This window comes from Oncorhynchus nerka, linkage group LG2, assembly GCF_034236695.1.
Source record: "Oncorhynchus nerka isolate Pitt River linkage group LG2, Oner_Uvic_2.0, whole genome shotgun sequence".
NCBI classification, from domain to species: domain Eukaryota; kingdom Metazoa; phylum Chordata; class Actinopteri; order Salmoniformes; family Salmonidae; genus Oncorhynchus; species Oncorhynchus nerka.
This window is the reverse complement of record NC_088397.1, coordinates 18,307,014-18,319,063: the sequence shown is the minus strand read 5'-3', so window position 1 is coordinate 18,319,063 and position 12,050 is coordinate 18,307,014. Positions and strand designations below refer to the sequence as shown.

Below are 12,050 nucleotides of genomic sequence, written 5' to 3'. Positions count from 1 at the left end.
GGATTCTAGCAGCCGTATTTAGCACTAACTGAAGTTTATTTAGTGCTTTATCCGGGTAGCCGGAAAGGAGAGCATTGCAATAGTCTAACCTAGAAGTAACAAAAGCATAGATTAATTTTTGGACAGAAAGTTTCAGATTTTTGCAATTTTACGTATATGGAAAAAAGCTGTCCTTGAAACAGTCTTGATATGTTTGTCAAAAGAGAGATCAGGGTCCAGAGTAACTCCGAGGTCCTTCACAGTTTTATTTGAGACGACTGTACAACCATCAAGATTAATTGTCAGATTCAACAGAAGATCTGTTTGTTTCTTGGGACCTAGAACAAGCATCTCTGTTTTGTCCGAGTTTAAAAGTAGAACGTTTGCAGCCATCCACTTCCTTATGTCTGAAACACAGGCTTCTAGCGAGGGCAATTTTGGGGCTTCACCATGTTTCATTGAAATGTACAGCTGTGTGTCATCCGCATAGCAGTGAAAGTTAACATTATGTTTTCGAATGACATCCCCAAGAGGTAAACTATATAGTGAAAACAATAGTGGTCCCAAAACGGAACTTTGAGGAACACCGAAATTTACAGTTGATTTGTCAGAGGACAAACCATTCACAGAGACAAACTGATATCGTTCCGACAGATAAGATCTAAACCAGGCCAGAACTTGTCCGTGTAGGCCAATTTGTGTTTCGAATCTCTCCAAAAGACTGTGGTGATCGATGGTATCAAAAGCAGTACTAAGGTCTAGGAGCACGCGGACAGATGCAGAGCTTTGGTCTGATGCCATTAAAAGGTCATTTACCACCTTCACAAGTGCAGTCTTAGTGCTATGATGGGATCTAAAACCAGACTGAAGCATTTCGTATACATTGTTTGTCTTCAGGAAGGCAGTGAGTTGCTGCGCAACAGCCTTTTCTAACATTTTTGAGAGGAATGGAAGATTCGATATAGGCCGATAGTTTTTTATATTTTCTGGGTCAAGGTTTGGCTTTTTCAAGAGAGGCTTTATTACTGACCAATGTATTCCTTGCTTTACTCAAAGCCATTGGCAAGTAATTAGTAAAGATTGAAATAAGTAAGGGGCTGCCCTGGGGAATTCCTGATTCTATGATTGTGTTGGAGAGGCTTCCATTAAAGAACACCTTCTGTGTTCTGTTAGACAGGTAACTCTTTATCCAAAACATAACAGAGGGTGTAAAGCCATAACTAGGGCTTTGGCGGTCATGAAATTTCATCAACCAGTGATTGTCATGACAACAACTATCGGTCTCACGGTAATTGACCGTTAATTCACATAAACACATTTAGCATCTCCTGGCTTCCACACACTTTTTAATACATTGTAAGGCTGCATGATGCAACTCTAATGAGGATTTGAGAAAAGTTGCTTGAAAGGCCTGAGTTCTGCTTTGTTTTTTTTGTGTAGGCTGTACACACTACTGTACATCAATCACTCATTCACAATTTGACAAGCACCATCCATGCCTTTTGCAGCCAGTGGAAGTTGTGCCCTTCTCCCTGAGTGCTGCACTCTCCATCACGTGATCGGGTCTTTCTCACAGGCCACAAGACAGACACATCAGGGACGCAACTGCGCTGTCCTTATCCAATTCTGAGGTGCATATTGAAGATATTGGAAGAACTGTCCACATTTACTTTACATCAGCCAACAAGATGAGTAGGCCTAACGAACCGCAAAAGCACTAGCTTATGTCAATCTACTATCCCCCAAAGTACAAAATTCGACCTATTCTATTCTGTGCGAGAAATAAATATTCCAAACATAGTCTGGGACAGTTGTGGGATGCGATAGATCCCAAATTAATACAACCATTTGCATCAAAAAACATTTTTACGGAATGAGGCTGATGCAACAGATCAGAACGTTTAGCTTAACATTTTGATAAACTATAAGGCTATTTCTTCACATTATACGCACAGCAATGTACACATGCTAGTAGGCTATAAGTGCGAATGATCAATTAGCAGAAAACACTATTATGAAAACTAACTGCAAATGCAATTATGCATGTAATCCTTTTATTATAAAGGTGCATTTTTATGGTGAAAATTATCTTCCCCAAACTTGAAACTCACGTGCTGTTTATGTATGCCAGTTAGGCGCTACACCCTTTGTAAAGTGGATTAATGTGCTTAATTTTAAGAAGTTATTTGGCCACTTTAGTTGTGATACAAACCTTATTAAAACATATAGGTATAGTGCTGAGTACCAGAGTACAATATAGTGCTGAGTACCAGGCAGTTAGTAAGTTTGGTAGACTACTAATGACCATCAGCAGCATCAGAGCTTGGAGAAGCCTAATTACCGTGACTAAACGGTCACGTGGAATTTGACTGCCTTCATGACTGCCGGTGTGGAGGTAATACGGTCACAGTGACAGCCCTAGCCATAACACATACGTTTTTCCAAAAGCAGACTTTGATCAATAATGCTAAAAGCCGCACTGAAGTCTAACAAAACAACGCCCACTAAGGGTTGGTAACAGGCTGATTGGTCAGCTATTTGAGCCAGTAAAGGGGGCTTACTATTCTTTCGTAGTGGAATTACTTTGCTTTCCTCCAGGCCCGAGGGCACACTTTTTACTAGGCTTAGATTGAAGATATGGCAAATAGGAGTTGCAATATCATCCACTATTATTCTCAGTAATTTTCCATCCAAGTTGTCAGACCCTGGTGGCTTGTCATTGTTGATAGACAACAATAATGTTCTCACCTCTTCCACACTCAAAATGACAATGCTTACCTTTTATAATTTTACGAGTTATAATTGGATGTGTAGTGTCAGCGTTTTTTGCTGGCATATCATGCCAAAGTTTGCTAATCTTGCTATTGACAAAATCATTAAAGTAATTGGCAATATTTTGTGACGAATGAGTCATCTGTTTTAATGAATGATGGAGCCGAGTTGACCTTTTGTCCAAAATTTAATTTAAGGTGCTCCAAAGCTTTTTACTATTATTCTTTATATACACTTTTGTCTGTGTTTCATAGTATGGTTTCTTGTTTAAATTCCGTTTAGTAATATGATTTCTCAATTTGCAGTATGTTTGCCAATCGGTTGTGCAGCCAGATTTATTTGCCATTACTTTTGCCTCATCGCTCTCAACCCTACAATTTTTTAATTCTTCACTCAAACTCCAGGGATTTAACAGTTTTTACAGTCATTGTCTTAATGGGTGCGTGCTTATTAGTAACTGGAATAAGCAATTTTATAAATGTGTCAAGAGGAGCGTCTGGTTGCTCCTCATTACACACCACGGACCAGCAAATATTATTTACATCATCAACATAAGAATCACTACACATTGTATGACCTCTTATACACTACTAGGCACAGCCTTTGAAATGTTGATTTTCCTAGATATGGCTACTTTATTGTGATCACTACATCCGATGGATTTGAATACTGCTTTAAAGCAAATTTCTACAGCTTTAGTAAAGATGTGATCAATATATGTTGACGATTTCATTCCTGTGCTGTTTGTAACTACTCTGGTAGGTTGACTGATAATCTGAACCAGGCTGCAGACACTGGTTACAGTTTGAAGCTTTTTCTTGAGTGAGCAACTTAATGAAAGCCAGTCAATATTTAAATCACCCAGAAAATATACCTCTCGGTTGATATCACAAACATTATCAAGTATTTCACACACATTATCCAGATACTATTAGCACTTGGTGGTCTATAGCAGCTTCCCACAAGAATGGGCTTTAGGTTAAGCAGATGAACCTGTAGCCATATTACTTCAACAGTATTTAACGTGAGATCCTCTCTAAGCTTTAAAGAAATGTGGTTCAGAATATAAACAGCAACACCTCCACTATTGGCATTTAGTATTTTCTGTAAATGTTATAACCATGTATTTCTACCACTGTATCATCAAATGTTTTATTTCAGTGAGTTTCAGATATGAATTCCATCTGTTACTAGCAAGTTATTGATTTCATGAACCATGTTTCTTAGGTTACAGATGTTAATGTGGGCTTATTATGTTTGAGCTGAGTGGACTTCCTACTAGGGCACACCGCCTCAGTGCTAGCAGTAGAACTCCTGTTCATAGGCACATGATTACTGCATACAATAACTGTAGGATCAACAGAGGCATTCAGGGCAGTTAGGGGGACATGAATTAGATTACTTACATTGTGTCTGCAAACACCATTGGGATAATGTACATTTGCTGCAGCATTATGACAACTCAGCGACAAAATGGTAGGGCTTAACTGAGCTGTGCTTGGATCATCGATAAGTCATCGTCTCAATGCATCCTGGAAATGTGTGGACAGAGTCCAGGAGCCAAGATGATTCAGATGGACTCCATCATTCCTGTAGAGCATTTTCTGTTTTTCATTTTCTCTAAATCTAAAAGGCACAAACTAGATTTAAGTCATTGTAATAAGTAATTGAACATGCTATTACTCCAACCTTGTGAAAGTAACAAACTGACACGTTTTCATTTGTCAAAAACAACTTTATTTCAAAAGAGTACCTTTGATTTGCACATGCGCAGTTCGGGGCGGGGCGACCGTAAGACCCAATGACGTTTCTGCGCATTCACAATGTCGCCATTGCATCGCCTACAAGTGTGATCGGGATTTCTATTGGAGAAGCAGTTTCTACCCATCTTCATACTGTAATGTCTTTGGTGCACCAACTGGGAGGAGGTAAATGTTGATCCTAAACAGTAACACAGGGTCAGGGGTTGTGTTCTCAAAGCGTTTCAAAGTAGGAGTGCTGATCTAGGATAAGTTTAGCTTTTTCAATTATAATGAATGGACAGGAGTGATCTGATCCTAGTTTAGCACTCATCCAAGATGCTTTATGAAAACAGGCCCAGATACATTCCCATCTGCCTAATGGGTCAGGATAGGGTTGGGGTAGGAGGCAGGAAATAGAGCTGATAGGCAGGTTTAATACATCCTCCAATATGAATGACATCCATTTTTTTTTTAAAGTACTTTATTACAACAAATTATTTGCTGCATTATGTAGATTGTCAAAGACGTAATAGGCTACTTCAATATTCTAACGTCAGTACAGATAGAAGATAGTGGCCCAAATATCCTGTATGTTATTGTTAAACAATTGAATAAGAACTCGTTGTTCAGAAATCCAAATGTGTGCTCTGTGCTAGATACAGAAGTGAGGGAGTTTGATTAGGCTGAACCGCGGTGCACCTGGCTATGACCTGTCATGTGATTGGATCACACCCGTGAGGCAGCATAGTCTCAAACTGATGCAATAACTTTTCACCTGGTGCAAACTCTGCCCACCCGGGCCAGCATAATCAAATTCCCTCATTATAACGGCAAATAAGGCATCAAAAAAAGTGAGCACCAAAATTAGCTTACAAATTGGATAGAGTGATGCTTTACACTCCACACGCACATTGTTACATTCCTCAGCTACAAAACCACATAACGTTGCTCAAACAGAAGGGGGAAGTAACAAAAAGTCACTGACAACCAAAACGAAACAGGCAGGGTTTTACGAGGGGTTCTGAAAGACACTCGTTGGGGTATCCACTGAAAGTTGACTAGTCACAACAACTGAAACGTAAATGACACCCACCACGAGCACCCACTAAATTTGCCCAAGAAGAGGCCAACACGAAAAACCCAAACTTAAAAGACAGGAAACAAACCAAAAAGTTGTGCAAAACAAATACAGGGAAGATCAGACAAATGAAACATTTTCTATAAATGAAATAGGGAGAGCCAACTAAAAAGGTGTTGACCGAACATCCACATTTCAAGGCAACTGAAGCACTGGGCCAGCCAGTCTTAAATAGCACAAGGGCCAGCACAGGTGTAACACATACTGACTAACGAGGTGACACAAATCGCTGCCTCCAACGTGCTAAAGTGCTATACATCCTAAAGTACAACCTGAAAACATACATTGAAAAAACAAAACCTTTAACACACAACTACATTTGTTTTGTTGTCAAGTGGCAGGAAATATAATAATTATTTACAAGTTGGATGTAACAAGAAATTCAAGTGAGTAATCATTTGTTGCTCTCACTTCAGGCTGAAGCTTTTGTGTGAGTGCTCATATGAGACTTCAAGCTTCCTTTATAACCAAAGCATTTGCCACATTATTTGCACTGGTAAGGTTTCTCCCCTTTGTGAACACGCTGATGAAGTCTTAAATAGCTTAATGCGATGTAACCTTTCTTGCATACAGGACAGATATATGGTCTCTCTCCTGTATGAGCTCTCATATGCAATGTCAATTCTATCTTCTGGTTGAAGGCTTTGTCACAGTCTTTACACTGATATGGTCTCTCCCCTGTATGTATCCTTGAATGAACGGTCAAGTGTCCCTTCTGGTTAAACATTTTGCCACATTGTTTGCACTGATAGGGATTCTCTCCTGTGTGTACCCTTGTATGGATGGTCAAGTTGCTCTTCTGGTTAAACCTTTTGCCACATTGTTTGCACTGATAGGGGTTCTCTCCTGTGTGTGTCCTTGAATGGATGGTCAAGTGTCCCTTACGTGTGAAGCTGTTGCCACATTGTTTACACTGATATGGCTTCTCCACTGCAGCAGAGCAGTCTGGATGAACTGAAAGGGGCTGATCACTGGTTGGTTCTGCTACTCTGTAGTCCTCTCCATCAGGTTCTGTTTTGATCTCTTTAGTTATGATGATAGGTAGAGCGCTCCTCTCTACATCATCCACAGTTTGGTTTTGGTAAAGATGTGAGGGCTGAGGTGAGTCCTCCTGACTGAGTCTGTGCTCCTGTTGTTCCTCTTTAATGTGTGTGGGTTCTGGGTCCTTCTGCTCTAGACTGGGGGTCCACTCTTGCTGCTCAGGGGGAACGACAGGAGTCAGTAGCTGGAAGTCTGGAGAGGAAAAAAATATAGTCAATCAATATTGACTTCTTAATACAATACCTGTAATTTTGTTTGGAAGACCTCTGCACTCAAAAATAAAACGATTTTGTTGACTAGTCTACACTACAGCACAGAAAAGGCTATACTGACACTCCTGACCTACAAAAATACACTGCTCAAAAAATAAAGGGAACACTTAAACAACACAATGTAACTCCAAGTCAATCACACTTCTGTGAAATCAAACTGTCCACTTAGGAAGCAACACTGATTGACAATAAATTGCACATGCTGTTGTGCAAATGGAATAGACAACAGGTGCAAATTATAGGCAATTAGCAAGACACCCCCAATAAAGTAGTGGTTCTGCAGGTGGTGACTACAGACCACTTCTCAGTTCCTATGCTTCCTGTTTTGGTCACTTTTGAATGCTGGTGGTGCTTTAACTCTAGTGGTAGCATGAGACGGAGTCTACAACCCACACAAGTGGCTCAGGTAGTGCAGCTCATCCAGGATGGCACATCAATGCGAGCTGTGGCAAGAAGGTTTGCTGTGTCTGTCAGCGTAGTGTCCAGAGCATGGAGGCGCTACCAGGAGACAGGCCAGTACATCAGGAGACGTGGAGGAGGCCGTAGGAGGGCAACAACCCAGCAGCAGGACCGCTACCTCCGCCTTTGTGCAAGGAGGAGCAGGAGGAGCACTGCCAGAGCCCTGCAAAATGACCTCCAGCAGGCCACAAATGTGCATGTGTCTGCTCAAATGGTCAGAAACAGACTCCATGAGGGTGGTATGAGGGCCCGACATCCATAGGTGGGGGTTGTGCTTACAGCCAAACACCGTGCAGGACGTTTGGCATTTGCCAGAGAACACCAAGATTGGCAAATTCGCCACTGGCACCCTGTGCTCTTCACAGATGAAAGCAGGTTCACACTGAGCACATGTGACAGACGTGACAGTCTGGAGACGCCATGGAGAACATTCTGCTGCCTGCAACATCCTCCAGCATGACCGGTTTGGCAGTGGGTCAGTCATGGTGTGGGGTGGCATTTCTATGGGGGGGTCGCACAGCCCTCCATGTGCTCGCCAAAGGTAGCCTGACTGCCATTAGGTACCGAGATGAGATCCTCAGACCCCTTGTGAGACCATATGCTGGTGCGGTTGGCCCTGGGTTCCTCCTAATGCAAGACAATGCTAGAATGCTAGACCTCATGTTGCTGGAGTGTGTCAGCAGTTCCTGCAAGAGGAAGGCATTGATGCTATGGACTGGCCCGCCCGTTCGCCAGACCTGAATCCAATTGAGCACATCTGGGACATCATGTCTCGCTCCATCCACCAACGCCACGTTGCACCACAGACTGTCCGGGAGTTGGCAGATCATCTTTAGTCCAGGTCTGGGAGGAGATCCCTCAGGAGACCATCCGCCACCTCATCAGGAGCATGCCCAGGTGTTGTAGGGAGGTCATACAGGCACGTGGAGGCCACACACACTACTGAGCCTCATTTTGACTTGTTTTAAGGACATTAAATCAAAGTTGGATCAGCCTGTAGTGTGGTTTCCACTTTAATTTTGAGTGTGACTCCAAATCCAGTTCTCCATGGGTTGATACATTTGATTTCCATTGATAATTTGTGTGATTTTGTTGTCAGCACATTCAACTATGTAAAGAAAAAAGTATTTAATAAAAATATCATTCATTCAGATCTAGGATGTGTTATTTTAGTGTTCCCTTTATTTTTTTGAGCAGTGTATATTTAATTTCAGAATGAGTTCAAATTAGGTTAGGTTAGGGTTAAGATAAGGGTCAGTTTTAGATTTTAGTTGTTTACTGGACAGTGGTAGGGCTGGGCAGTATACCGTATATTACTATATACCGGTATTGATGCACGGACCGGTTTGGGTTTTTACTTTACCTTCTATAAGGGTATTTGAATGTTTGGTTTGTTAAATGTGATACGCTGTATGTAATGTCCACTTTTATAGTTTACTCCCCTACTTCATCACTGCACTCTCATGCCGCTTTCCACACAGACCTAGCCCTACCCCACCCCCTGTCACTCGAGTGCATTTGTTGTTGCTCGACCACGGGACACTTGCATTCAGTCTGCATGTTCAATGCAGCACATGCAACAATGTTGATAACTACGATGCTGTTTCCACTTTGCTTCTTAATCTACAACATCTACAAACTGCTAGTTTGTCTTTTCTTAGCAAGTTGTGGCTAAGTTGTGTTAGCTGCTAATCGCTAGTTATCTGGCTAGCTAGATAATAAATGTACTGAGTCAGAGCAAACTTAGCTAGCTATACAACCTGATACCAGTGATGGTGTAGGCCTAAACCAGCATGTTTGTGCAACAGTATGTTCTAAATCAATGAGGAATAGGCCAAGCTTAAATATGTTAGCTACATGAAGTAGCTAAGAGAGAGATTATAGGTTATCCAAAGAAACACTGACCATCACTTTGGTTCCTACCCTGACACTAACTCCTCCCTGGTATTTTTGTTTGTGTCCTGTCAAACAACACTGTATTCAAAGTGTCCACTATTATCTTCTAGCTATAGAATTAGAATAATCATTTTTCCATGATTCCAACAGTTCACCAAAGTGTTGATCTAAATCACAAGTTTATTTAATTTATTTATTTTACCTTTATTAAACTAGGCAAGTCAGTTAAGAACAAATTCTTATTTTCAATGACGGCCTAGGAACAGTGGGTTAACTGCCTTGTTCAGGGGCAGAACGACAGATTTTTTTTTTTACCTTGTCAGCTCTGGGATTCGATCTTGCAACCTTTGTTACTAGTCCAACGCTCGAACCACTAGGCTACCTCACTTTTTTTTGCCCATATCGTGCAGCCCTACGTGACAGTGTGGAAATAATCTCAAATGAGTGCAGGAAATTATTTTGAGTTGAAGTTTAATTGAACATTAGAAAACAATTAGACTGAGTAAGACCCATTGAAATAACTTAGAATGGATGTGTGGCCACCCTAGGGTCAAGAACTACTCATAAAGCAAATGTCTAACTTTTATATTCAAAAACAAAGTACCGTCAAATACTGTCAACATTTAGAAAAATACTGTCAACATTTAGAAAAATACTGTGATACGATATTTTGTCCATATCACTCAGCCCTAGTATTTTGTACAAACAAAAGTACTTATAAAAAGAAGCTGTTACCATGTTCCAACGCATATTATATAGTTTCTGTTTCATAGTTGTAACAAAGGCACTCCACAAATAAAATTGATTTAACAGTGGAATGTGTTTTTACATATAGCCTACATCAACTAATTAAAATGCTATTTTGTTACTTGGAATCAGGGAACAAATATTTTCCAATGTTACCAAAGACCATCATGAACACAATCAAATTATTATTTCGGTGATAGCATATGAAATGTATTCATTACACTGTTAGAATTTTGCAGTCAGAATGATTGCTCATTTGCATAAAGGGGGATCCTTCGAGGGCAGTATACCGTTCTAGTGTTTACTATATTTAAAACCAAATACTTTTACTAGTAGTACTATATTTTACTAGGATTTTCACTTTTATCTGAGGCATTTTCTATTATGGTATATTTACTTTTACTCATGTATGACAACTGAATACTTTTTCCACCAATGCTCAGACTCGTCCTCTAGCTTGAAAACAGACATCCAAACTCTCGCGGTACGGTACAGTAGCTGCATGTAAAGTAGTTGAACAACATGGTAAGAACCCAAAGAAAAATTTAAAAAACACCAATCAAAACCGTCTAACCCATAGCAGAGCGCTTTTGACGTACCCACTTCATTATACTCGCCCTTAATCCAGTCGCCATATTGGGATGAAGCTACACCCTTCACCTCCCCTTTGGCATATCACAATGTGTCACATTAATCTAATCTATTGGTCTACAAGTCAAATCTCGTACAACAACTGTATTTCACTACAAACCTGCTCTGTGTGAGGTTCTCTCTGGTTTGGTAGCCATGTCCAACAGCCTCCGTAGACGCTCGTTCTCCTTTGCTGAACGGCAGATTTGTTCCTGATACTCTGCTATAGTCTTCTCTACGACCACGAATATCTCCACAGCAGCTGTCGACAAACGCTCGGTGACGAACACATTCAACAACTGTAGTTTCGACATATTGGAAATGGTTATGAAAGTGTAGCTGTTCGTTTAATCAAATAAATATTTGTTGAAACCTTTCTATAAGAATCTTCTTAGCGCCCTTTGAACAATTTCTATATTTTAAAAAAAGAAAAAATTGATAGTGTTCTCCTTTCACAAAAGCTGGTCGGCAGAAAAAAATACTGCATTACATTAGCGCCACCTGCTGTTTTGGAGCATTTCATTCGAAAACCAGTTATTGGATCCAGCCCATTATCTGGACAAAGCAGAGTTTTGCCCTCAGTTTCAATGTGGGTCCCAAGACGCCGTTTTATTCATGCCTTTGCCTTGTCTGTTAGTACCTTCTAATTAAAGTTGCAATAGAGCCCCACAGTGGAGGTATCATAATACCCATCAAATCTAGTGGTCAAACAGGGAAATGGTTCCAATCGCCTTTCCACCATTCATTTTTCCTATAGTGAATTATAGTTCTTTATGAAAGCCACATTAGTAGCTAATTAGTGTTTCATTTTTGTGGAGTAAATACAGGTGAATATACAAGTCAAAAGTTTGGACACACCTACTCATTCAAGGGTTTTACATTTTTCTTATTTTCTACATTGTAGAATAATAGTAAAGACATCAAAACTATGAAATAACACATGGAATCATGTAGTAACCAAAGAAGTTTTAAACAAAGCAAAATATATTTGAGATTTGAGATTATTCAAAGTAGCCACACTTTGCCTTGATGACAGCTTTGCACACTCTTGGCATTCTTGGCATCACCAGGCCCAGCGAATCAGAATGAGTTTTTCCCCACAAAAGGGCTTTATTACAAATAGAAATACTCAAGTTCATCAGCTGTCCAGGTGGCGGGTCTCAGATGATCCCACAGGGGAAGAAGCTGGATGTGGAGGTCCTTGGCTGGTGTGATTTCACATGTTCTGCGATTGTGAGGCTGGTTGGATGTACTGCCAAATTCTCTAAATAGACGTTGGAGTCGGCTTATGGTAGAGAAATTAACATTGAATTCTCTGGCAACAGCTCTGGTGGACATTCCTGTATTCAACATGCCAATTGCACGCTCTCTCAA

General features: G+C 40.6%; 1 protein-coding gene across 1 annotated transcript; it reads right to left on the bottom strand.

Moving 5' to 3' along the window:
• Nucleotides 1–4,465: 4,465 nt before the first annotated feature.
• Nucleotides 4,466–11,151, bottom strand: LOC115120035 (zinc finger protein 239-like). The gene is made up of 2 exons (XM_029648936.2): nucleotides 10,798–11,151; nucleotides 4,466–6,864 (listed from the first exon to the last, which is right to left on the bottom strand). The coding sequence occupies exons 1-2, from the start codon at nucleotides 10,988–10,990 to the stop codon at nucleotides 6,116–6,118; spliced, it is 942 nt and encodes a 313-aa protein (XP_029504796.2). The 5' UTR covers nucleotides 10,991–11,151; the 3' UTR covers nucleotides 4,466–6,115.
• Between the last annotated feature and the right edge of the window lie 899 nt (nucleotides 11,152–12,050).

What these genes read in the sequence shown, in the direction of transcription:
- LOC115120035 (XM_029648936.2), bottom strand. Translation starts at nt 10,990, where the DNA reads ATGTCGAAACTACAGTTGTTGAATGTGTTCGTCACCGAGCGTTTGTCG. An exon ending in GAGAACCTCACACAGAGCAG is followed by an intron (nt 6,865 to 10,797) that starts GTTTGTAGTGAA and finishes TTTCCTCTCCAG; the next exon opens with ACTTCCAGCTACTGACTCCT.